The sequence below is a fragment of the Musa acuminata genome, chromosome BXJ2-5 (assembly GCF_036884655.1).
Source record: "Musa acuminata AAA Group cultivar baxijiao chromosome BXJ2-5, Cavendish_Baxijiao_AAA, whole genome shotgun sequence".
NCBI classification, from domain to species: Eukaryota; Viridiplantae; Streptophyta; class Magnoliopsida; order Zingiberales; family Musaceae; genus Musa; species Musa acuminata.
The window spans coordinates 45,006,770-45,033,103 of record NC_088342.1 but is presented as its reverse complement, the minus strand read 5'-3'; the positions used below and the strand labels follow the sequence as shown (position 1 = coordinate 45,033,103).

The 26,334-nt window shown below is 37.5% G+C and overlaps 4 protein-coding genes across 6 annotated transcripts; all 4 read left to right on the top strand.

Annotated features, from left to right (window-relative positions):
* The first annotated feature begins 870 nt into the window (after positions 1-870).
* Positions 871-6,821, top strand: LOC135612988 (nucleobase-ascorbate transporter 3-like). 3 transcript variants are annotated; one of them, XM_065109854.1, is made up of 15 exons: positions 871-983; positions 1,108-1,376; positions 2,134-2,231; positions 2,329-2,505; positions 2,929-3,029; positions 3,122-3,197; positions 3,274-3,342; positions 3,427-3,611; positions 3,714-3,810; positions 3,886-3,972; positions 4,084-4,142; positions 5,662-5,753; positions 5,826-5,903; positions 6,010-6,170; positions 6,430-6,821. In XM_065109854.1, exons 2-15 carry the CDS (start codon positions 1,187-1,189, stop codon positions 6,643-6,645), a joined length of 1,686 nt encoding a protein of 561 aa, XP_064965926.1. In that variant the 5' UTR covers positions 871-983; positions 1,108-1,186; the 3' UTR covers positions 6,646-6,821. The 3 variants fall into 3 exon arrangements, with proteins under 3 accessions (XP_064965926.1, XP_064965925.1, XP_064965927.1); XM_065109855.1 differs by lacking the exon at positions 871-983 and adding an exon at positions 997-1,012; XM_065109853.1 differs by having other exon boundaries at positions 960-1,376; positions 3,274-3,611.
* Positions 6,822-9,116: 2,295 nt separating this feature from the next.
* LOC135612987 (embryo-specific protein ATS3B-like) lies at positions 9,117-12,144 on the top strand. Its single transcript, XM_065109851.1, has 3 exons — positions 9,117-9,340; positions 9,448-9,561; positions 11,645-12,144. Exons 1-3 carry the CDS (start codon positions 9,200-9,202, stop codon positions 11,921-11,923), a joined length of 534 nt encoding a protein of 177 aa, XP_064965923.1. The 5' UTR covers positions 9,117-9,199; the 3' UTR covers positions 11,924-12,144.
* Positions 12,145-14,443: 2,299 nt separating this feature from the next.
* On the top strand, positions 14,444-15,783 carry LOC135611880 (glyoxylase I 4-like). The gene is made up of 3 exons (XM_065107528.1): positions 14,444-14,671; positions 14,794-14,899; positions 15,361-15,783. The coding sequence occupies exons 1-3, from the start codon at positions 14,517-14,519 to the stop codon at positions 15,610-15,612; spliced, it is 513 nt and encodes a 170-aa protein (XP_064963600.1). The 5' UTR covers positions 14,444-14,516; the 3' UTR covers positions 15,613-15,783.
* A 7,359-nt stretch (positions 15,784-23,142) lies between these two features.
* On the top strand, positions 23,143-26,245 carry LOC135611607 (embryo-specific protein ATS3B-like). The gene is made up of 3 exons (XM_065107241.1): positions 23,143-23,394; positions 23,502-23,615; positions 25,671-26,245. Exons 1-3 carry the CDS (start codon positions 23,143-23,145, stop codon positions 25,776-25,778), a joined length of 474 nt encoding a protein of 157 aa, XP_064963313.1. The 3' UTR covers positions 25,779-26,245.
* Positions 26,246-26,334: the final 89 nt, after the last annotated feature.

Genomic DNA, 26,334 nt, shown 5'->3' with positions numbered 1-26,334 from the left:
ATATATATTAGATCCTCCTCCAATGTATCATTCTGCTTGTTAATCATCCTCGAAAGCCCATCTGATGCCTCTGCTTGTGTAGCAGAGATGTTCATGTTACACAATTTACAGAATCGTTCTCACTCCACCGGAACTTTGGCTTAATCTTCACATAAGAGTCCGGCATCAAGCGGATCTTTCCGGTAGATAGATGATCATTTGCGGGAAGACTCGCGGAACTCAGATGTCAGGTCCGGTCGTTTCGAACGTTCGTTGTGGACATCCTCCCGGGAAGAAAGATTGCACTCGAATCTATCGGGTGTGGCGTGTCGGTGCCGACCTCCGCAGCCGTAGCTGTCGGGAAACATTATCCTATGTCTGCACACTATTGCTTCCACGTGATCTATGGATGGGATCTCGGTGTCTCCACTCCGCTGTTCCCTTCGAGATTCCAAATGCCAACGCTCCAACGTCCCCTTTCCAATCACGTCATGGGTAGGGAACAAGTGTTCCTCTTACCATGATCTTTAGCTTCGACGCTGACCGACTGCCCTGATTCATGCATCATCGATCCAAAGTAGCAGCATCAAATCAGAAAATTTAATGTTCCTGTTCCCCAACCGCGTAAAAATTGCTGAAGTACAATAAAATCAACGGAAACATGAGAATGGCCCACAGAGCGAGGACAGTCAACGGGTGCATGATGACGCATCCCAGACTTGAGTACTGAGGACGTAATTGCATTCACATGTTCCTGGCAGTAAAGTCGTAAATAGGATTCAGTAGAATTGGTGAGTCCAACATCTTTGCCGTCAATTCGAACAATGTGAACGACCTCGATGAATAGTATAAACAAAGGTTGGCGTCGTTGATCTCTTGCCTTGTTTAATGTACGTCTCGATCCCCACCTTTGCCATATTTACTATTGATTCTCTCACAAACATCCGAGTTTGTGAGAAGGAAACCGCTCAGTGTTGTTGTTGATCCAAATTTACAAAAGATCTGTGCGTTGCGTCTATGCTTTCTTTGAAAAGTCTCTCTTTGCCTTCGTTTGTCAGCTTCTCGAGTCTATCTCTAGTCTTTCTTGAGCTCCATTTTTAGTATTTTAGCTACTGGTTTTGATAACAGAGGAGGCTGTGGCGAATAATAATAGTAGGAGAAGACCAGAAGCTTGAAGGGATCACGGTACGCGGTGGTAGATTGGAGGATGGGAGGAGAGACGGGAGCGCCTACGCCCCAGGGGCCGCCGGTGGTTCCGACCGCACCGCCGTCGGTGCAGATGCAGATGCCGATGCCGATGCCGACGGCTGCTGGGTTTGGAGACGTCCACCCGACTCACCCGCCCCTCGAGCAGCTTCCCAATCTTCAGTTTTGCCTCCATTCCAACCCTTCGTGGCGTGAGCTTCGTGTCGCCTTTTCTTCCCCCTTGTTCTTGTTTTTTTTTGGACTCTGTTCAGTAGTTCTATCGGATGAATTCCATGATTCTCTTGTACTCGACCTGTCTGTTTGTGTTTTATGTCGAGGAATTTTCTTCAAGACTTATGGTTTTTCCAGTTTATTGTTTATTGGATCTTAAGATACGGAAGTTTGCTTGGGTGTATCTTTAGGATTTTGACCTTCTTAGATTTTGGTTCTAAGATTTCATTATGGTGTCGAGTTTTCTACGCCTCAAAGTCTTCTTCTTTTTGCTGGATCTCTGCTAAAAGATCCTCTCTTTTTTTAATAAGCATAATTCTCAAGTTATTGCTGCTAATTTTGCTTCTTTCAGTTGATCTTTGATGGTATGCAACAATATGGATATGCAGTTGTTTGCTCCTTTCGCAGTATATCTTGCCCTTCTTGTTTCTTCCAATGTCTTTCTCTTGTGAATACATCAACGAAACCGCAACCAAGTGCCCTAATAATCGTTCATGTCAGCTTGTTGCCTTATTTCCTTTGGTTAGCTCTGTTCTATCACATGAAGAGGGCTCAAAGTTCTATTTTTGTTGTCTGACATGTATGCTTATGCTATCTCCATATGATTTGATTCACTTGGTTTGGCAATTGTCCAATTACTGCGTTTTGTTCTTCATAATTTTACCAAAACTGTAATTCGGTATACTTATTTATCAGATAGGATTATTGCTTACTTGAAAAATGTTTTGGGAATTACAGCTGAAATGTTTGCACTTGCGTTCCAACACTACATAGTTATGTTGGGATCAATTGTCATGCTAGCTTCTTTTCTCGTCCCTCTGATGGGTGGAAACCATGTAAAACATCTTCACTTTACACATTTCTATTTTACTTGGATCTGATTTCCCCCAAAACTAGTCAGCAACTCATCGATCAGTTGTAATTTTGCAACAGGGAGATAAGGCACGTACTATTCAGACACTTCTGTTCATGAGTGGGATTAATACCCTTCTCCAGACATTGATCGGAACACGGTTACCCACTGTGATGAACTCATCTTTTGCGTTCATCATCCCTGTCATGTCAATTATCAGAGACTTCAATTCACGGGCCTACAATGATGAACACCAGGTAGATGGACGACATTGCTTTCAAGTTCATTTGTTGCACTTTATTACCAATCGTTTTGACTATTCAGTGTAAATCATTGAGAAGGAAAGGGATTCTGCTTTCATTAATCCAAGTGTCTTTGCTCTAAAAGAACTTCTTCCTAATTATGGTTACTCTTCCTATAGTGTTGAAATTTGTGCTTCACGGATTTCATCGTCTAAAAATTTTGAGACCAAATAAACATTAGTTGAATAGACCCTGAAATAATTGAGCTTTTGAAGAAGAAGAATAAATAGATTTCTGAGTCAATCTTCTTGTAGCTTATGATCTTTGATTGCCTGCACTTGATCTGTGACTTCACAATTACTGAGCCGCATCTTACTGCTGACAAGTATCTTTGTTCACAGTGAAAGACATATTTATTTGGTCTCAATATTGTTGCAGAGATTTGTCCATACTACGAGAACCATTCAAGGAGCACTGATAATTTCTTCGTTCGTCAACATATTTATTGGGTACACCAGAGCATGGAAAAAACTCTTCAGGTAGAATTTCAATGATTTTTGTGTTGAAAGCATATCTATACATCAGATTTTAGTTTACAGTCTAATTATTGTATCGAAAAGCGGGTTTTCAGGTTCTGCAGTCCTGTGACTATAGTTCCTGTAGTTTGTGTTGTGGGTCTTGGACTGTTCGAGCGAGGCTTCCCTCAGGTGTGGTTTCTAGATTTCATCAGAACTCAGGGTTTCAAAAAAACTTCTTAAGTTGGCATTCCTTTGATATTTTCAGCTAGGAAAATGTGTTGAAGTTGGATTGCCAGTGCTGATATTGTTAGTATTATTAGTTATCGCCCAACAGGTAAGGGGTTCACAGATCAACCTATTTGATAATTGTTATATAATGCTGACAAATAGCAGACTCACCCATCCGCATCCTCTACAGCATACGAAGCACGTTAATGAGAGAGCTTACTTTGTGCTTGAGAGGTTCTCAATCATTTTCTGTGTCAAAATTGTATGGGCTTTTGCTGCTATTCTTACTGCTGCTGGTGCATACAACAATGTCCCCGAGAAGACCAAGTTGCATTGCCGTACTGATAGATCATACTTAATATCATCTGCTCCATGGTAGTCTTCAACAGCATCCTTTATTCTTTTGTTCAGTAAATGTAACATAAGCCATTAAGAATAGCATTTCAAATATCAATGTATTGGCATTGTTTGTCTCAGGATTAAGATCCCATACCCATTTCAGTGGGGTGCTCCCATATTTGCTGCAAGTCACGTATTTGGGATGATGGGTGCAGTACTTGTTTCAGGTCTTGAGGTAAAATTTGATATTTCATATCTATTTTGTTGTCTTATTAAAGTAGTTTATACTTCATCTTTGTTCTAAATGCAGTCTACTGGAGCCCATTATGCAGCTGCTCGGCTCGCAGGTGCTACACCACCTCCTGCATATGTGCTAAGTCGAAGCATTGGCCTCCAGGTTTAAACCACAGGCCACATATTTTTGTACTTTGTCAAAAATTTATCAATTAAACAAGAATTTTGATGCAGTATCAGCTATTCCTTTTTATAATTTGTTTTGTATGCCCAGGGTGTTGGTATGCTTCTTGAAGGTATATTTGGTGCTGCAGCTGGTTCGACTGCATCAGTGTAAGGCTCTATTGTCAAATCCCTGGTAGAAGTTCTTGGCGTGTAATTGTTTTATTGGTTACCCAAGGATAAAAATTTACATTCAGCATCAATATTAGTATACAGTTGGACCGGTATGGTACTGATAGAATCAGTGTATCGAGTCGTAAGACTGTTTTGTACTTGCCATGGCAACCTAAATTTTAGAGAGAGACAGAGAGGATGAGCCCTACATATTAGTTACAATAACGGGGAACTAGCATGGGTAGCTGGTGAGGGTCAGCAAAGAGGAGCAAAGGTAAGATGAGGCGATTAAGAGGAAGCAGGCATTGGCCACCTTCAGAGGAGCTGCCACTGAAGAGGAGCTTTTTATGTTAGCCACCTAATAGTGACAAACACATTGAAATTTATGTTGCATTGAGAGAGGGTTAAGGTGATCAATATAGCATAAAAAGAAGTAGCCATACAAATGAATTCATTGATGTATCGGACGCATATGATGCAATGTATAATTTAAGCTGTGTTGACATGGTATACAACAAGGAACTAGATCCTGGTTACAGTAAGATGACTATACGAAATGGAATTTATGTAGAATTGGCATTTTATCTCATATAGAATTGACAACACAAACTTTAGATGGTTACAGTAAGATGACTATACGAAATGGAATTTATGTAGAATTGGCATTTTATCTCATATAGAATTGACAACACAAACTTTAGATGGTCTAATGAAGACTGAGGATGATCTATATGAGTTGATTACTTGGCCATTTTATAACTGAACAATGAGCTACAAAACTCGTTAGATGATAGCAACAATTGAAGGACACCCATAATATTCAGACGAGAGGTTAAAGTATTCTTTTGTTGAGGCTTCATTTTTTCCTCTGAGGCAAAAGCAGAATGCTGCAAGCTTATTTCATTAAGCTATGAAATTATCAATAAAGCTTCAATAGGTGAGACCGAATATAATAAATAGAAGCTGGCCAATCAATTCTATAATGAATATGATATTTTACTTCAACTCACACAAATGTATTTTGTATTTGACTACAATTTTGGCTAATGCATGTGCAGATAGCTGATGATCATTTGATGCTCTAGAGATTAATAAAAAGGTTTTATTTAGGATTAATAGATGATCATTTGATGCTCTGCAATCTTTTGCACCCGATGCTGATCGCTGCAGACTTGTAGCGTCTTTGTGTCTTTTTTTCACATTGTATCTGTTTGTTCTCTTCTTACTAGCTGTCCGGAATGCGATAATTTTGTCCGTATCCATGTAGTTAATTTGGATTCAAGAAAAAAATAAATTAGCTTATATTTTACATCTAGAAGAAAATGAAAATGATTTAAGTATATTAAGTTTCTTTTAATTCTTCCTTTAAGAAATAAAAGAAGAAGAGGTTTTTCTTTTCTTGCAAAATTTGCATCCAATAAATTTTGTTGTTTAGTTCTTTTAGCTGCTTCATTACAGCTGTTATTAAAGATTATTTCCAAGTTTCCTTTAGTATAATCGATTAGGTGTTTTGTAGTGAAAATGTTGGACTTCTGGGATTGACACGCGTTGGAAGTCGGAGAATCGTGCAGATATCGGCTGGTTTTATGATATTCTTCTCCATCTTCGGTATGTACTACTAATTTCAATGTGGAATGAAACTCACTAAATTTTTGATATCTGAAGCATTCTTCATAACAGGAAAGTTCGGTGCGTTGTTCGCTTCAATTCCATTACCAATATTTGCAGCAGTATACTGTATTCTGTTGGGACTCGTCGGTGAGTTTAGAAGAAAATATGGATTACTCTCTGTTATTTTCTCTCTCAATTATTTCTATCAATATCCTGCTAATGCTTCTAAAAACCACCTATTTGGATATTGTAGCTGCTGTTGGTGTCTCATTTATTCAATTCGCCAACAACAACTCCATGAGGAACCTGTACATAGTGGGCCTTTCACTTTTCCTTGGTATATCTGTTCCTCAGTACTTCAATGAATTCACGGCTTCAGCGGGTCACGGACCAGCTAAAACAAATGCTGGATGGGTAAGTTAGAACCAGATGGAGCCTTCTTTTTTCTTATTAGGAAAATTATGCAGATAATTCAGCTGATGAGCTTCCACTCTTAAAAAAAAGAGAAAAGCCTTGTGATGTTATAACTTCGACTAGCATATGTACCTCCTTTATTATTTCACCTCGAAAAGCCGAGGACCTGTTAGGATTTATAGTTTAATGCGATATGCTGAATGGAGTAAAATCTGATTATTGCTTAATTTATGATACTCATGTCTTTTCTTGTTTGCAGTTCAATGACATATTAAATTCTATCTTCTCGTCGGCTCCAACAGTGGCATTTATAGTAGGGATAGTGCTGGATAACACACTGGAGGCCCGGACTTCTTTCTCCGACAGAGGGTTCTTATGGTTGAATCCTTTAAACAAGAATGATGCCAGAAATGAAGAGTTCTATAGCTTCCCTATCAGAGTGCATGAATGGATGCCGACCCGTTTCCTTAGATAATATTGCCAGCCTCCAAACATGTAAATTGCACATGTATGCATTCTCCAGAGTTTATTCTATATGTGCTCATACATGCTGAAAATTTATGTCTGATCCTTTACATACCAAATGTTTCTTAGTCAAATTCTTCTGAAGCACTTCAAATCTGGAATTCATGATAAAGGTAGTTATATCCACATAGCTTTGCTCGCGTTTGTCGATCAGCTGAGTTCTTCTGCAGAAATTAAATTCTTTTCAGCATTCTTAATTTTTTTTCTTTGTTCATGATATCATCTCCTGGTTCATAGCAGACGAGATATAATGTGTCGTCTACACCAACACATGACATTGACAGTGATAATGATCGGTATGTTGTTTTATGAACCTGAAGAAGCTCAGTGGAGATCACTTTCAACATTGACATGGAAAAAGGACGAATCCTTGTTCGAGATGGATTAAGTTCTTCAACTTGCAGAAACTCTCTTATCCCAGTCACAACTTGTGCTTTTGTCTATGTAGATTTTTATATAATAGTTATATCAATAATTATTTTATTTATATATCTAAGTTTAATGATTTAAAATGGTGTTATACCTGACTCGTTTATTATTAGTTAAAGGTTCAAAATCTCATCCGATACATTCTTAAATATCCTCGCTTGACTAGTGACAGGGAATATTTTAATAATCAATCTCATCTCGTTAGCTAGTCATCACAAAGAGGATGATGTGGAAGACAAAGACTAAGTCACTTCTCGACTGGGTAGTGACATAGAGGCAATTACGATCTATCAATCGCCATGGACAATAGTCTACGAGAGGTTATTTGAGCTGATCCAATGGAGCACATCGTAGGTTTCGGAGCTCAGATGTGCCGAGCGTTCCACTAACACAAAGGGGCTTTGTGCAAGAATTGAACGGTTGCTTGAAGTTACTCTCTCAGTTTTGTTCTTTGCTCAACTCGTGAAGGAATTCGAGTTTCACTTCCTTAGGAACATACATATGTGGCAATGTTACTCAAGTTGAGACAAGTTGAGACAAAGAGATGATGAAACTCTCTTTGACTTCCTCACGTGGTTCGTTGGCAAAATATGAGGCATGTAGGACGCCCACACCCTTTCTAGTGGGATGCCCACACCCTTTCTAGTGATATAGGCCTTTATGATGGCCTAAGGTTTATTCGCTTCTTTTGGTCATTAGTCGAGAGACCACCAATAATAACTCTCAAGATGTTTCATAGGGCCAATCGGTACATAATTGTAGAAGCGATGATTTCGGGCAAGCACAAAGAAACCCACAAAAAGTCATTCCAAGAATCATCTTTGGCTCACCCTCGTACTAGGTAGTGATGCGGAGGCAATTATGATTTGTCAACCCTTGCAGACAATAGTCCATGACGGGGCGTTCGAGCTAGCTCTATTGGCTTTCGTGGATAGTAGTTTATGGGTAACTGTTCGAGCTTGCTCCCCCCCCCCCCTTGGTTGGCCCCGTGGACAACAATCCACGGGAGGCTATTTAGACATGTAGCTCATATGGACAAAATGCTAAAAGGAGGGTATTACGATCGTTGCAAGTTCTTCCCTCGACTAAACAAGTATAAAAGCCGACCCTCGACACCAACCTAGGGGTCGGGCCTCTCTCCAAGAAATCCCTTTACATTACATAACACCTCAAAAATTAACTTGAGCATCAGAGGGGTCAAGTCGGAAAATTCCCTCCGATGCTGACCTTTGTGTAGGAATTTACCGACAATCCCGAGCCACCTGAAGACCATCTTGGGTATCTTAATGCTGCATCAACTATCTTGCAAGACTACCATGTGAGGTCATCATTATGCCTTTGGGTCCAGACTAAATCGAGCCGACTCACAATCAATGATACTCTCCCCACAACGATCAGTAAAATTCTTGTATCAAACTCATTTAAGTCTAATTTTTAAAAATATTTTATTTTTATAAACTTTAAATTATTTATTTATTTATCGATTTTGCTTCCGCTTTCCATATTATTAAAACATGAGGATAATTTTTGTACTGTCATCAGCTATACCTGTATTCTTTGAAAAAATAAAATATCATTAATACTAAATTGAGATTACAAACTGATGGGTGAGAAGCAGACCATTCCAAAATTGACGAGCCGATGAGCTATACCATTTGTGACTCTGAAACATACGTCACATTGATTATTTGAAGGCATGAAAAAGAAATTAAATATTATCCAAAATATTCTCATTGGATCAAAAAATATTTATAACTTTTTAGCAAAATCGACTAATTATAAGGATTCGGTCTTTGGCAACAACTCCTTATAATTAGCCATCACGGGCGGGTAAACCGTCTTTCCGCATTTCGTGAACCACGTGGCGACATCAGATCATCGTTCGGAATCGTACACAGTGTAGCCAATCCCTACTGGCATCCGATTGTGCGGAAGTAAGATGACTAATTTACCCTTCCGATGGGGGGCCTTCTTTGGCAGGTGCGAGTGAGTGCCATGAACACAAGCGTTCGGGTTTCCTGCATCTTCTGTCGGTAAAAGGGGTACCGAGAACGGAGAAGAAAGAGGAAGCTGAAATGGGCAATCCCTTGAGGTCCTTTCTCCTCCTCTTCCTCATCTTGCTGTCGTCACCAGTCTTTTTCCTCATCTCCTGTGAATCCGTACCCGTCGATCCGCGCCCGCGGGCGTTCCCTTCCTTCAAGATCCAAGAGATCAAGGTACACATGGGATCGAGGTTATCTTCCTTTGCTTTACGAAAATAAACCTATTTTTGTTGCTCAAGAAGCTTGCTTCTGTTTGGTTACTGCATTGATCCTTATCGAAGGAGGAGATCGGGTGGGGATGTTCCTACACTGTGAAGATAAAGACCAGCTGCTCTTCCAGGCGCTTCACCACTGATCGGATCAGCCTCGCTTTCGGTGATGCTTACCACAACGAGGTATCTATTTATTATGCTTTTCTGAGTTCTTATCTTACTTATTATTTTGAAGACATAGATAAAATTTCAGTGCGCCCTTTTCCTTTACGAGGTGTTAATTTCTGTATAATTACTTTGGCTTGTAAAAAAATAATCTTTTTTTTATTCTCAAAATTTTTACACATTATTTTGTTTACATGTTGACTCATTACCTTTTAACATATTCTCTGCTCTGTGTTTGTGCCAACATGTCACTCCTGATGTACATAGCCCATCAGTTGGGCTAATGGTCACATTTGAGAACTTGGTATTTCATCCAGGTTTCACCCATAATATATCACCTACTGGATTAGAAGAGGAAATGCCTTTTTTTTTCTTAAAAAGAAAAAAAATTGAATCTTGCTACAAGATGCTCCATTTGCTAGTATGATAACAGTAAGACTGGTGCATAGTAACTTAATTTATCCCTAAAAATTTCATTTTTTTTTCTTTTTTGAGTTGTTTTCTCTCTTATGTTAATGTATTGAAGGGTGATGGTGATCTGAGAACAGAAATCAAATGTGAATCAAGGTGAGAAAAATCCAACAAGATCATGAACTGAAAGGGGTCATAAATGTTTTGTTGTTAAAAACTAGAACTTATATGAAAACTTTACCCTGATTGTGGTATAAGAATATCCAGGAAAGTCTTTAGGCAAGAAATGAACTATTTATAAGGATCAAATTCAACCAGAAAACATGAAACACTCAAGATACCACTCTAAGCATGCTTATTGACATGAAAATGTAGGTTGTAATTGTACAAACCAATCTATGAAGGAAAAAGTTTAACGCAATTGATGAGGCATTTAGTGTTGAGTTCTCTGAAGTCTGAAAAGCATTTTAGTGCACATTAACTAAAATGGGAGTTGATAGACGACATACAACTAGAGCAAAGCTGACAAATTTGACAGAGACTACCCAATACGGGCACGGGATGATTCTTCAAGGAGTAGAAATGGCTCTGCAGTTTAATTGGGGTATGGTACTGCATATTGTAGGATGAGTTTCTCCTAGAGTTCTTTTGGTTTTATTATGCACATGTTATGTGAATCAAACACGAGGGTCTTAGGATCGATGGTGTGAGGCTACTAGGTACCATTTCCATCTTCTTTGTTACTTGATTTTCTCAACTGCATGCCTCTTGAAAGCCTAGATAATCATCATAATCGACAATCTTCTTATTGATTTCAGGAAATTTTTCTTTAATCCAAAGTTCAACCATTGGTTTGAAATATCCATCACCTGTACGTACCGCCTGGTTTTGTTGATTCACATAAACTGATAATGGAACATACACTTCTGTATTACCCTGTCCTCATTTTTTTAGTTTATTTCTTTAGGCTATGAGATGATTTATGCAGATGTACGGCCTAGTATAGTGCCATATCAATCTGATAACTTGCTGAAACCTTTTTTTGAATGCTATTCAAATCATCAAGATTAACATTAAATGGTATATTACTGCCATAAACTTTCTCAATTATCCACTCTTTACAATATTGATTCTATGTATAGGTCTGTCTTAAGCTTTGATGTGCAGTCCAAACTTATTAAGTCTCGTAATTTGACTGTGTAGTATTTCTTGAACTGTTTCTTCTTTTTTCTTCAAATCCATTTTTGATATAATTAATTAGTCCTATTTATGTTCTTGTTGCTTGAATTTTCTCCTTAAATTTATACAACAGTGCCCATCTAGATCCTATAATTTTTCTTTTCCGACACATGAAAGTATGGTTTGTCATCAAATTCCCTTTCTACTTTTGTTAGTGGAGTAAGCAAATCATTTTTGCCCACTCTCTACGCTAGAGTTTGGGCATAGCTTTGAAAAATCTTTCTGTTGGTTTCATACACAGAATAGCCTCATGAGTATATGAGACTGAGAATGCGGTGATGTGCCAATATCTGAGCTACTGTGTCTGATTTTAACTGGTTTCTATGTTGTGTGACCGACATAACTTACATTGATAAATATATTTATATTGTTTATTCAATTTAAAACTTCTGTATGAAAGAGATCCATGAAATGTAGTATATGAATGTTACCTTTATTTCTTGTGATTAAGGTATATGCACCAGGGCTGGATGATCCATCATCGGGTGCATTCGAACGTTGCTCCACCGATACTTTCAAGATCCAAGGGCCATGTGGGTATGGAATATGCTATCTATACTTGCGGCGGGATGGATGGGATGGGTGGACACCGGAGTGGGTCCAGGTCTATGAGCCCCATGTTAGCCGTGCCATCAGCTTCTACTACGGTACCCCTCTCCCTAATGGCATCTGGTATGGCTTCAACCATTGTCCCAGATCATCCTCCTCCATCGGCGTTGCGGAGATCTGATTATGAGAAAGTGAGATTTAGTAAATAAATAAAGGAGAGCAGTATATGTATTACTAGGACTGCATGTACTCTACAAGGCTGGGATCTTTGTGTTGATCTTAGTCATTACCAGCATTATTACCGAGAACAGCTTCATGATCTATATGTTTGTCTTGAAACACTTGAAGGAGATTGTTGGAATATGAATTGAGTGATCAATTAAATAACAAGCTTGGATTGAACATGGTAGCATCATTTCACTGGATGCCTAAACTGTTCAGCTTCAGGAAGAAAACCAAATTGCCATGCTGTGTCAGCAATCCTCTAGTCAATTCAGTCACATCTTTTGCCATAGGTCAATGAATGGAGCTGATGTCTCTTGTTAGTAGGCTACAGTGATTGACTTGTACATCAACTGATGATGAAGCTTTCTTAATATACTAGACTATCACCCACTATTGTTTTAATATGATACATATCACTGTTTCCACATAGATCAACATGGTACCAAAGTCTGGGATTGCAGAACTACAAGCTATTAGTAATAGTTAAGTCAAAATGAGGCCATCAACATTACTGGAGTTCTATGCTAATTAACTTTCTGTGGGCGGTAATGCATGCGTTGTTGTCAGCAAACTCGTCTCATAGTTTTTGCTACGTTATTAGGACTTCGATTTACACTCGTATAGCTACTAAACAATAGCTTAGAAATAAGATATGTCGTCAGGACTTGTGGGCATGTTTGATGATGCAAGCGTATGATGATTTTATGTAAGAGTACTTATTATAAGACCGAAGTGGTGGCCAAAGCAATCTATCATCTTGTGTTGTGGAAGCTCATCTCGAGCAACTTTTACTAGGTAAGAGCTCAAAGGGGCATTTGTTGTCGATCCAATTCACCCAGCTTTATGTAGACCAATTCAATCAAAATTAAAATCGATCGATGATTCAATTCCAAACGAAAGAAAAAAAAATAAATTTTAAATATTACCAAAAATTTTGATTCTATTTTGATTTATATTTAAAAAAATTATATTAGGATCCCTATAATTTAAAAGTGGAATAAATAATCTTATTTATCTTAATATTTTTTTTCGATAAAATCATTTAAAACTGAATGAATGTTGTACAAAGGATGGGGAACTTAAATCCAAAGCATAGAGCATTTGATTCAATTTTAATTACACGCTTCTACGAGTCATCAGTTTGACCATCACATTTTAATATCCGAAAGAAATTGCAAGTCAGACTAAAGAATGCAATTTTAATTACCTACTTCTACGAGTCATGATTTTTCTTATTTTGTTCGGGTATAAAGATCGATATCAGAAGAGATTTTTTGAACCAATTCATCCGATACTTAATTTAATGTTTAATTGTACATTTTTTTTTCTAGAAAAAATAGTTTATAATCATCTGAAATTATTTTTTTAGTTTTTAAAAATATTTCTACGAATATTCTATAGAAAATCGGTTTATTACCTTTTAGTCTTTTGAAAATATTTCTACGAATTTTTTTGAGGAACCAATTTAGCAAAAACAACTCGATAATCGATCCATTGTCTTTTGTGTTTCTATTTCCAGAATGTCGATGTGGTGGTATGGTATGGTGTTGGCCTAACGAAAGATAACTAATTTATGTTATATATATATATATATATATATATATATATATATATATATATATATGTATATATATATATATATATGTATATATATATATATATATATATATATATATATATATATATATATATATACATATATATGTATATATATGTACATATATATGTATATATATGTACATATATGTACATATATATATGTACATATATGTACACATATATATGTACATATATGTACACATATATATATATATGTACATATATATATACATATATATATGTACATATATATATACATATATATATGTACATATATATATACATATATATATGTACATATATATATACATATATATATGTACATATATATATATATACATATGTATATATATATATACATATGTATATATATATATATGTACATATATATATATGTATATATATATATATACATATATATATGTACATATATATATATATATATACATATATATATATATGTACATATATATATATATATACATATGTATATATATATATACATATGTATATATATATATATATATGTACATATATATATATGTATATATATATATATACATATATATATGTACATATATATATATATATATATGTACATATATATATATATGTACATATATATATATATGTACATATATATATATATATATATATATATAAATATATATATATATATATATATATATATATATATATGTACATATTTATAGAAGGTGACTGGGAGCTTAGCAGGCAACACTAAATGTTGAATCCTATAGATAACGTGTGCTTAGTTGGATCGTCCACGTCAGGTTAGGCAACCTGTCGTCGTTACGGATTGGACAAAGTCGTCGTGAATCCCCCGTGTTGCATATCAATATATATCCCCTGCGACATAGCTTCTATCCACCTCAAAGCACGTTCCGAGCTCTCCTTGTTCTCTCCATCAAACAAACAGCTTTCACAAGATGTTGGGTGCTAAAGGTGGCGCGCTGCCGCTGGCTTCCTTGAATCACATCTCCTTGGTCTGCAGATCAGTGGAGAGATCACTTGACTTTTACCAGAATGTGCTCGGCTTCCTCCCCATCAGGAGGCCGGGATCCTTCGATTTTACTGGTGCCTGGTAAGTTTAGTCTCCTGGCGTGATCTATGGCCACAACATTTCATTCTTCGGCATGGAGAATTCATGGAATTCTGTCTCCTCTTTCCATCAACCGGTTTTCCTTGTGTTCTTCTGATGCACAGGTTGTTCAACTACGGAATCGGCATCCACTTATTGCAATCTGAAGACCCCGAGAAGATGCCGAGGAAGAAGGAGATTAACCCCAAGGACAACCATATCTCCTTCCAGGTAATCGTTTCATAGTATTTTAGGAGATTGTGTAGACTGTTTCTTAGTTAGAGGAGCAGAGGAGGAAAAAGCATTTCTTCTTTGCTTCCTTTCACACCTTTCTATAGCTACAAGACGAGGGTATGATCGGTGATCGATACCATCGCAATTGCTTGACAACTCACATCCAAAAGCAGTAGTAGATAAATCAGTGTCATCACGATTCAATCTCTACACCCACCTAAGCCTTTTGTATTGCACTGAGTTCAAGATAAAGACGAGCAAAAGAATTCAACTTGGAGCCTTGTGAGCTTCACAATAATCATCATCATTTGACATGGTCGCGAAAAGGGTTGGGTGTGATGCTGCAGCACACACAGCTCATAGAAATGGTTGTCATCAGTCGCTATTGACACATATTTTATCTTGCGTTACCTAACGAATAAGATGCGTCGACTGAGTTCGTTCCTTACCTGCTGCAGTGCGAGAGCTTGAGCATGGTGGAGGGGAAGCTGAAAGAGATGGGAATCCCTTACATCCAACGTCGAGTGGAGGAAGGTGGGATCTACGTGGACCAGCTATTCTTCCATGACCCGGACGGCTTCATGATCGAGATCTGCAACTGCGACAACCTCCCGGTGATCTCGCTTTCCGGGGAGCCCATCATGGCCTGCAAGAGAGTGATGAGCCTTCTTCCTCAGCAACAGCAGCAGAAGGCGGCGCTCCAGCTGTAGCCAAGCAGCAACGACAAATGGTGCTGCAGTGTGCGCCACCATCCATCCATGCATGTCAAGGATGCGTCCTGCGCATGCAGACGATTGCCTTCTGTATACCTACCGAGTCTTTCGCGCATTTGGAATTCTCCTTTGTAGTAGGAATAAAGGTTGTATCAGTCTGTGGACAGGCTGCGACTTCGTAATGTTAATATGTTCATCATCTTTTGGATGAGAATGCAATTTCTACGTCTAATTCTTTCCACGACGATGACAGCAATCTGATTATATTTCCTACTTCTTAGATTCTAGTAAAATGACGCATAGTCTTTATCATGGAATACTTGTATTGTTGCTTCTCTTTGTCATATCAATCTATCTTCTCTTTGTTTTGTTTTCTATTCTCTAACAATTAGTTCGAGGGCTTTCTTTTTTTTTTTCCTTCTAAGAGGTTGGTTGCACTGCTTGTTTGCTGGAAATAGAAGAACAAACTTAATATGTGCTAAGTCGAAGCATTGGCCTCCAGGTTTAAACAACAGGCCACATATTTTTATACTTTGTCAAAAATTTATCAATTAAACAAGAATTTTGATGCAGTATCAGCTATTCCTTTTTATAATTTGTTTTGTATGCCCAGGGTGTTGGTATGCTTCTTGAAGGTATATTTGGTGCTGCAGCTGGTTCGACTGCATCAGTGTAAGGCACTATTGTCAAATCCCTGGTAGAAGTTCTTGGCGTGTAATTGTTTTATTGGTTACCCAAGGATAAAAATTTACATTCAGCATCAATATTAGTCTACAGTCGGACCGGTATGGTACCGGTATAATCAGTGTATCGAGTCGTAAGACTGTTTTGTACTCGCCATGGCAACCTAAATTTTAGAGAGAGACAGAGAGGGTGAGCCCTACATATTAGTTACAATAACGGGGAACTAGCATGGGTAGCTGGTGACGGTCAGCAAAGAGGAGCAAAGGTAAGATGAGGCGATTAAGAGGAAGCAGGCATTGGCCACCTTCAGAGGAGCTGCCACTGAAGAGGAGCTTTTTATGTTAGCCACCTAATAGTGACAAACACATTGAAACTTATGTTGCATTGAGAGAGGGTTGAGGTGATCAATATAGCATAAAAAGAAGTAGCCATACAAATGAATTCATTGATGTGTTGGACGCATATGATGCAATGTATAATTTAATCTGTGTTGACATGGTATACAACAAAGAACTAGATCCTGGTTACAGTAAGATGACTATACGAAATGGAATTTATGTAGAATTGGCATTTTATCTTATGTAGAATTGACAACACAAACTTTAGATGGTCTAATGAAGACTGAGGACAATCTATATGAGTTGATTACTTGGCCATTTTATAACTGAACAATGAGCTACAAAACTCGTTAGATGATAGCAACAATTGAAGGACACCCATAATAATCAGACGAGAGGTTGAAGTATTCTTTTGTTGAGGCTTCATTTTTTCCTCTTAGCCAAAAGCAGATTGCTGCAAGCTTATTTCATTAAGCTATGAAATTATGAATAAAGCTTCAATAGGTGAGACCGAATATAATAAATAGAAGCTGGCCAATCAATTCTATAATGAATATGATATTTTACTTCAACTCACACAAATGTATTTTGTATTTGACTACAATTTTGGCTAATGCATGTGCAGATAGCTGATGATCATTTGATGCCCTAGAGATTAATAAAAAGGTTTTATTTAGGATTAATAGATGATCATTTGATGCTCTCCAATCTTTTGTGTTAGAGCTAACCCTCGAAAATTTACCAAAGGGTAATTTTGGTAACCCAACAAAGATAATAAAGCGGAAAAGATAAAAGCGATAAGAACACTAGATTTACGTGGTTCGGTCAATTAACTTTGACCTAAGAGGAGCAAATCACTACTATAAAAGGGACAATTACAAATGTCTTAAGAAGATGTTCCTAGGCAATAAAACACCCGAAAATACTAAACAAGAAAAACCCAAACTGTAAGCCCAAACTATTTAACTGAGTGTGGACTTAAACCCAAAGTAAACACTTAGGTTTTTCTTGTGGTGCCTCTTGTGGTGTATATGACTTCAAAGCCTAGGCCCTTATTTATAGTTCCAATATGAGATAATAAGCCTGATTTTTCCAATGTGGGACTATATGGGACTTGCCAAACTAACAAATCTCCACCTTGGCATGTCCCAACAAAACTTGCTCCACCTTCTTCATAAAAGCCCCAATGGGCAATCACCAATAATAAACACCAACCAAGTCCAAGCACTGCTTGAACTTGTAAACTGGAAGAGGCTTCGTAAGCATATCAGCTGGATTGTCCTTCGTATGAATTTTCTGAACAAGGACCTTTCCCTCAGCAATAGTATCACATTTGCATCCAACAATTTTCTTACCCGAATGCGGCTTCACAAGATCCCAAGTTCTATTCCGATGGAGAGATTCAATTTCTTCATTCATCGCAATCAACCACTTAGCGGAATTATCACAAGAAACTATATCTGAGTAGGTAGTAGGCTCACCAACTTCACTTGTTTCTTCCGTAACAGACAAAGTATATGCAACCAAATTTGCATATCTTTGTGATGGTCGAATATCTCTCCGTGGTCTATCCTTGACTATGGAATATTGCTTTTCTTCTGGATCAACTTCGTTAGTAGACTCAGAACCATCTACTGGTATTCTTTGAGTAGAAGAGTTCAACTTAAAAGAATCAGATCTACCAATCTCAAGCTCCACCTGCTTCTCCGCACTATCATTTGTATAACTAGTAGAATCCTCTTTAGAAGATAACATAGATAATTCATCAAAAGTAACATCTCTACTGATTACAAATTTTGGGGATTTGGGACCAGAACACCATAATCTGTATCCTTTCACCCCAGAAGCATACCCAAGGAAAATGCATTTTTTAGCTCAAGGCTCTAATTTTCCTTCATTCACATGCATGTATGCTGGACACCCAAAAATTTTTAAATCAGAGTAATCAGCAGGAGTACCTGACCAAACTTCCTCCGGAGTTTTAAAGTTAAGTGCTGCAGAAGGAGCGCGATTGACAACGTAACAGGCCATATTAATCGCCTCTGTCCAAAAGTCCTTTGTCAACCCTGCATTTGAGATCATACACCTTGCTCTCTCCAAGAGTGTTCTGTTCATACGTTCGGCCACACCATTTGGCTGAGGCGTCATCCTAATAGTGCGATGCTGAACGATTCCTTCATTTTTGTAAAATTCATTAAAATCACCTTCACAAAATTTCATGCCATTATCTGTTCGAAGCTGCTTAATATGTTTACCTGTCTGCTTCTCAATCAAAGCCTTCCATTGTTTAAAGGTTAGAAAAACATCATTTTTATGCTACAAAAAATAAACTCAAACTTTCCTAGAATAATCGTCAATGAAAGTCAACATATACCTGGCACCACCCTTAGACTGAACATGAGCTAGACCCCAAAGGTCTGAATGAATATAGTCAAGAGTACCTTTCGTTTTGTGAACTGCCAGAGAATTGAAGCTGACTCTTTTTTGCTTTGCAAAAATACAGTGTTCACAAAAATCTAGTGGCCCAGTACTCTGTCCGCAAAGTAGACCCCTTTTGCTCAATATGCTCAAACATTTTTCACTTATATGACCCAAACGCATATGTCATTATTTGGTGATGTCAGAATTAGACAATGATGATGACGAGACTGCAACTGAGCCTGTGACAGTAGTTCCCTGCAAAATATACAAGCTACCAGACCTACAAGCTTTCATAACAACAATGGCACTTCTAGAAACTTTCATAACTCCACCTTCAGCTGTGTATTTACACCCAAGGGCCTCTAATGTGCCTAAAGAGATGAGATTCGTTTTTAAATCAGGAACATGTCTAACATTAGTGAGTGTCCTCACAATACTATCATGCATTTTAATTCGAATTGTTCCTCTACCAATAATATCACATGCTGTATTATTGCCCATTAAAACAATTCCACCATTACAAGATTCATATGTGGAAAACAAATCTCTATTAGGACACATGAGATAAGAACAACCTGAATCTAAAATCTATTCATTTTTAGACCTCGCTCTGTCATAAATAGCAAAGAAAATATTTCCATCATTCTCATCAGCTGCTACACTAGCTTCAGTAGATCAGTAGTTTTCTCAACAATTTTTTTTTTACTTTAATTTATTTTTTTAATTTAAAGTAATTAGCCTTAATGTGCCTCATTTTATGACAATATCTGCATTCCAAATTTCTATGTCTGGATTTAGATCTAGATTTAGATCTACTACTGTCAAATTCTCTTTTATCTATTCTCCCCATAACAATCAGAACTTCAGCCTGATTTTCTCTACTTTCCATAGTGATATCTTTGTCTATCTATCGTTAGATTTTAGTGCAGATTTAATTTCGTGATACGAAATTATTTCTTTTTCATAAATCATAATATCACGAAAATACTTAAAAGATTGGGGAAGAGAATACAAAAGTAATAGGGCCTTATCCTCATCATCAATTTTTGCATCTATATTCTCCAAATCCATAGCCAAGGAATCAAACTTATCAAGATGTGAGAGTACAGATGTACCTTCAGTCATCCGAAGTATATACAAACTCTGTTTTAATTATAGACGATTCTCTACTGTCCTCTTCATATACAAGACTTTAAGCTTGTCCCACATGCCCTTAGTCGTAGTCTCCGTAGCTACCTCTCGTAAAACATTGTTAGAGAGATTTAGAATAATGCTGGATCGGTCCTTATTATCCATGCCCGTAAGATCTTCCTTTTTTATTTCACCTCGAAAAGCCGAGGACCTGTTAGGATTTATAGTTTAATGAGATATGCTGAATAGAGTAAAATCTGATTATTGCTTAATTTTTGATACTCATGTCTTTTCTTGTTTGCAGTTCAATGACATATTAAATTCTATCTTCTCATCGGCTCCAACAGTGGCATTTATAGTAGGGATAGTGCTGGATAACACACTGGAGGCCCGGACTTCTTTCCCCGACAGAGGGTTCTTATGGTTGAATCCTTTAAACAAGAATGATGCCAGAAATGAAGAGTTCTATAGCTTCCCTATCAGAGTGCATGAATGGATGCCGACCCGTTTCCTTAGATAATATTGCCAGCCTCCAAACATGTAAATTGCACATGTATGCATTCTCCAGAGTTTATTCTATATGTGCTCATACATGCTGAAAATTTATGTCTGATCCTTTACATACCAAATATTTTTTAGTCAAATTCTTCTGAAGCACTTCAAATCTGGAATTCATGATAAAGGTAGTTATATCCACATAGCTTTGCTCGCGTTTGTCGATCAGCTGAGTTCTTCTGCATAAACTAAATTCTTTTTAGCATTCTTAATTTTTTTTCTTTGTTCATGATATCATCTCCTGGTTCATAGCAGACGAGACATAATGTGTCGTCTACACCAACACATGACATTGACAGTGATAATGATCGCTATGTTGTTTTATGAACCTGAAGAAGCTCAGTGGAGATCACTTTCAACATTGACATGGAAAAAGGATGAATCCTTGTTCGAGATGGATTAAGTTCTTCGACTTGCAGAAACTCTTTTATCCCAGTCATATAGCTTGTGCTTTTGTCTATGTAGATTTTTATATAATAGTTATATCAATAATTATTTTATTTATATATCTAAGTTTAATGATTTAAAATAGTATTATACCTGACTCGTTTATTATTAGTTAAAGTATCAAAATCTCATCCGATACATTCTTAAATATCCTCGTTTGACTAGTGACAGGGAATATTTTAATAATCAATCTCAGCTCGTTAGCTAGTCATCACAAAGAGGATGATGTGGAAGACAAAGGCTAAGTCACTTCTCGACTGGGTAGTGACATGGAGGTAATTACAATCTATCAATCGCCATGGACAATAGTCTACGAGAGATTATTTGAGCTGGTCCAATGGAGCACATCGTAGGTTTCAGAGCTCATATATTATTATACGGTACCTAGGATGTTCTGATGTACCGAGTGTTCCCAATGACACTAAGGGGCTTTGTGCATGAATGGAATGGCTGTTGAAGTCACTCTCTCAGTTTTGTTCTTTGCTCAGCTTGTGAAGGAATTCGAGTTTCACTTCCTTAGAAACATATATCCGTGGCAATGTTACTCGAGTTGAGATAAAAAGATGATAAAACTCTCTTTGACTTCCTAATGTGGTTCGTTGGCAAAATATGAGGCGTGTAGGACGCTCACACCCTTTCTAGTGATATAGGCATTTATGATGGCCTAAGGTTCACCCACTTCTTCTAGTCATTAGTCGAGAAACCACCAATGATAATTCTCAAGATGTTTCATAGGGCCAATCAGTACATAACTACAAAAGCGATGATCTCGGGCAAGCATGAAGAAACCCACAAAAGGTCATTCCAAGAACCACCTCGGGCTCACCCCCGTACTGGGTAATGATGTGGAGGCAATTATGACCTATCAACCCCTGCGGACAATAGTCCACGAGGGGGCGTTCGAGTTCGCTCTGTTGGCCTTCGTGGATAGTAGTTTATGGGTGACTATTCGAGCTTACTCCCCACCCATGGTCGGCCCCGTGGACAACAGTCCATAGGAGGCTATTTAGACCTGTAGCCCCTATGGACAAAATGCTAAAGAGAGGGTATTACGATCGTTGCAAGTTCTTCCCTCGACTAAATAGGTATAAAAGCCAACCCCCGACACTAGCCTAGGGGTCGGGCCTCTCTCCAAGAAATCCCTTTACATTACATAACACCTCAAAAATTAACTTGAGCATCAGAGGGGTCAAGTCGGAAAATTCCCTCCGACGCTGACCTTTGTGTAGGAATTTATCGACAATCCCGAGCCACCTGAAGACCATATTGGGTATCTTAATGCTGCATCAACTATCTTGCAAGACTACCATGTGAGGTCATCATTGTGCCTTCGAGTCCAGACTAAATCGGGCCGACTCACAATCAATGATACTCTCCCCACAACGATTAGTAAAATTCTTGTATCAAACTCATTTAAGTCTAATTTTTAAAAATACTTTATTTTTATAAACATTAAATTATTTATTTATTTATCGATTTTTCTTCCGCTTTCCATATTATTAAAACATGAGGATAATTTTTGTACTGTCATCAGCTAAACCTGTATTCTTTGAAAAAATAAAATATCATTAATACTAAATTGAGATTACAAACTGATGGGTGAGAAGCAGACCATTCCAAAATTGACGAGCCGATGAGCTATACCATTTGTGACTCTGAAACATACGTCACATTGATTATTTGAAGGCATGAAAAAGAAATTAAATATTATCCAAAATATTCTCATTGGATCAAAAAATATTTATAACTTTTTAGCAAAATCGACTAATTATAAGGAGTCGGTCTTTGGCAACAGCTCCTTATAATTAGCCATCACGGGCGGGTAAACCGTCTTTCCGAATTTCGCGAACCACGTGGCGACATCAGATCATCGTTCGGAATCGTACACAGTGTAGCCAATCCCTACTGGCATCCGATTGTGTGGAAGTAAGATGACTAATTTACCCTTCCGATGGGGCACCTTCTTTGGCAGGTGCGAGTGCATGAACGCAAGCGTTCGGGTTTCCGGCATCTTCTGTCGGTAAAAGGGGTACCGAGAACGGAGAAGAAAGAGGAAGCTGAGATGGGTAATCCCTTGAGGTCCTTTCTCCTCCTCTTCCTCATCTTGCTGTCGTCACCAGTCTTTTTCCTCATCTCCTGTGAATCCGTACCCGTCGATCCGCGCCCGCGGGCGTTCCCTTCCTTCAAGATCCAAGAGATCAAGGTACACATGGGATCGAGGTTATCTTCCTTTGCTTTACGAAAAGAAACCTATTTTTGTTGCTCAAGAAGCTTGCTTCTGTTTAGTTACTGCATTGATCCTTATCGAAGGAGGAGATCGGGTGGGGATGTTCCTACACTGTGAAGATAAAGACCAGTTGTTCTTCCAGGCGCTTCACTACTGATCGGATCAGCCTCGCTTTCGGTGATGCTTACCACAACGAGGTATCTATTTGTTATGCTTTTCTGAGTTCCTATCTTATTATTTTGAAGAAATAGATAAAATTTCAGTACGCCCTTTTCCTTTCCGAGGTGTTAATTTCTGTATAATTCCTTTGGCATGAAAAAAAATAATCTTTTTTTTATTCTCAAAATTTTTACACATTATTATGTTTACATGTAGACTCATTACCTTTTAACATATTCTCTGCTCTCTGTCTGTGCCAACATGTCACTCCTGATGTACATAGCCCATCAGTTGGGCTAATGGTCACATTTGCGAACTTGGTATTTCATCCAGGTTTCACCCATAATATATCACCTACTGGATTAGAAGAGGAAATGCCTTTTTTTTTCTTAAAAAGAAAAAAAATGAATCTTGCTACAAGATGCTCCATTTGCTAGTATGATAACAGTAAGACTGGTGCATAGTAACTTAATTTATCCGTAAAAATTTCATTTTTTTCTTTTTTGAGTTGTTTTCTCTCTTATGTTAATGTATTGAAGGGTGATGGTGATCTGAGAACAGAAATCAAATGTGAATCAAGGTGAGAAAAATCCAACAAGATCATGAACCGAAAGGGGTCATAAATGTTTTGTTGTTAAAAACTAGAACTTATATGAAAACTTTACCCTGATTGTGGTATAAGAATATCCAGGAAAGTCTTTAGGCAAGAAATGAACTATTTATAAGGATCAAATACAACAAGAAAACATGAAACACTCAAGATACCACTCTAAGCATGCTTATTGACATGAAAATGTAGGTTATAATTGTACAAACCAATCTATGAAGAAAAAAGTTCAACGCAATTGATGAGGCATTTAGTGTTGAGTTCTCTGAAGTCTGAAAAGCATTTTAGTGCACATTAACTAAAATGGGAGTTGATAGATGACATACAATTAGAGCAAAGCTAACAAATTTGACAGAGACTACCCAATACGGGCACGGGATGATTCTTCAAGGAGTAGAAATGGCTCTGCAGTTTAATTGGGGTATGGTACTGCATATTGTAGGATGAGTTTCTCCCAGAGTTCTTTTGGTTTTATGAATCAAACACGAGGGTCTTAGGATCGATGGTGTGAGGCTACTAGGTACCATTTCCATCTTCTTTGTTACTTGATTTTCTCAACTGTATGCCTCTTGAAAGCCTAGATAATCATCATAATTGACAATCTTCTTATTGATTCAGGAAAATTTTCTTTAATCCAAAGTTCAACCATTGGTTTGAAATATCCATCACCTATGTACCGCCTGGTTTTGTTGATTCACAAAAACTGATAATGGAACATACACTTCTGTGTTACCCTGTCCTCATTGTTTTAGTTTATTTCTTTAGGCTATGAGATGATGTATGCAGATGTACAGCCTAGTATAGTGCCATATCAATCTGATAACTTGCTGAAACCTTTTTTTGAATGCTATTCAAATCATCAAGATTAACATTAAACGGTATATTACTGCCATAAACTTTCTCAATTATCCACTCTTTGCAATATTGATTCTATGTATAGGTCTGTCTTAAGCTTTGATGTGCAGTCCAAACTTATTAAGTCTCGTAATTTGACTATGTAGCATTTCTTGAACTGTTTCTTCTTTTTTCTTCAAATCCATTCTTGATATAATTAATTAGTCCTATTTATGTACTTGTTGCTTGAATTTTCTCCTAAAATTTATACAACAGCGCCCATCTAGATCCTATAATTTTTCTTTTCCGACACATGAAAGTATGGTTTCTATCATCAAATTCCCTTTCTACTTTTGTTAGTGGAGTAAGCAAATCATTTTTGCCTACTCTCTACGCCAGAGTTTGGGCATAGCTTTGAAAAATCTTTCTGTTGGTTTCGTACACAGAATAGTCTCATGAATATATGAGACTGAGAATGTGGTGATGTGCCAATATCTGAGCTATTGTGTCTGATTTTAATTGGTTTCTAAGTTGTGTGACCAACATAACATACATTGATAAATATATTTATATTGTTTATTCAATTTAAAACTTATTTATGAAAGAGATCGATGAAATGTAGTATATGAATGTTACCTTTATTTCTATTAAGGTATATGCACCAAGGCTGGATGATCCATCATCGGGTGCATTCGAACGTTGCTCCACCGATACTTTCAAGATCCAAGGGCCATGTGGGTATGGAATATGCTATCTATAATTGCGGCGGGATGGATGGGATGGGTGGACACCAGAGTGGGTCCAGGTCAATGAGCCCCATGTTAGCCGTGCCATCAGCTTCTACTACGGTACCCGTCTCCCTAATGGCATCTGGTATGGCTTCAACCATTGTCCCAGATCATCCTCCTCCATCGGCGTTGCGGAGATCTGATTATGAGAAAGTGAGATTTAGTAAATAAATAAAGGAGAGCAGTATATGTATTACTAGGACTGCATGTACTCTACGAGGCTGGGATCTTTGTGTTGATCTTAGTCATTACCAGCATTATTACCGAGAGCAGCTTCATGATATATATGTTTGTCTTGAAACACTTGGAGATTGTTGGAATATCAATTGAGTCATCAATTAAATAACAAGCTTGTATTGAGCATTGTAGCATCATTTCACTGGATGCCTAAACTGTTCAGCTTCAGGAAGAAAACCAAATTGCCATGCTGTGTCAGCAATCCTCTAGTCAATTCAGTCACATCTTTTGCCATAGGTCAATGAATGGAGCTGATGTCTCTTGTTAGTAGGCTACTGTGATTGACTTGTA

Coding starts and splice junctions, on each gene's coding strand:
- LOC135612988 (XM_065109853.1), top strand. CDS start 1,187: ATGGGAGGAGAGACGGGAGCGCCTACGCCCCAGGGGCCGCCGGTGGTT. Junction 3,198..3,273: donor TCGAGCGAGGCTTCCCTCAG/GTGTGGTTTCTA, acceptor TGATATTTTCAG/CTAGGAAAATGTGTTGAAGT. Junction 6,171..6,429: donor CTAAAACAAATGCTGGATGG/GTAAGTTAGAAC, acceptor TCTTGTTTGCAG/TTCAATGACATATTAAATTC.
- LOC135611880 (XM_065107528.1), top strand. CDS start 14,517: ATGTTGGGTGCTAAAGGTGGCGCGCTGCCGCTGGCTTCCTTGAATCAC. Junction 14,672..14,793: donor TTCGATTTTACTGGTGCCTG/GTAAGTTTAGTC, acceptor TCTGATGCACAG/GTTGTTCAACTACGGAATCG. Junction 14,900..15,360: donor ACAACCATATCTCCTTCCAG/GTAATCGTTTCA, acceptor TACCTGCTGCAG/TGCGAGAGCTTGAGCATGGT.
- LOC135612987 (XM_065109851.1), top strand. CDS start 9,200: ATGGGCAATCCCTTGAGGTCCTTTCTCCTCCTCTTCCTCATCTTGCTG. Junction 9,341..9,447: donor TCAAGATCCAAGAGATCAAG/GTACACATGGGA, acceptor TCCTTATCGAAG/GAGGAGATCGGGTGGGGATG. Junction 9,562..11,644: donor GTGATGCTTACCACAACGAG/GTATCTATTTAT, acceptor CTTGTGATTAAG/GTATATGCACCAGGGCTGGA.
- LOC135611607 (XM_065107241.1), top strand. CDS start 23,143: ATGGGGCACCTTCTTTGGCAGGTGCGAGTGCATGAACGCAAGCGTTCG. Junction 23,395..23,501: donor TCAAGATCCAAGAGATCAAG/GTACACATGGGA, acceptor TCCTTATCGAAG/GAGGAGATCGGGTGGGGATG. Junction 23,616..25,670: donor GTGATGCTTACCACAACGAG/GTATCTATTTGT, acceptor ATTTCTATTAAG/GTATATGCACCAAGGCTGGA.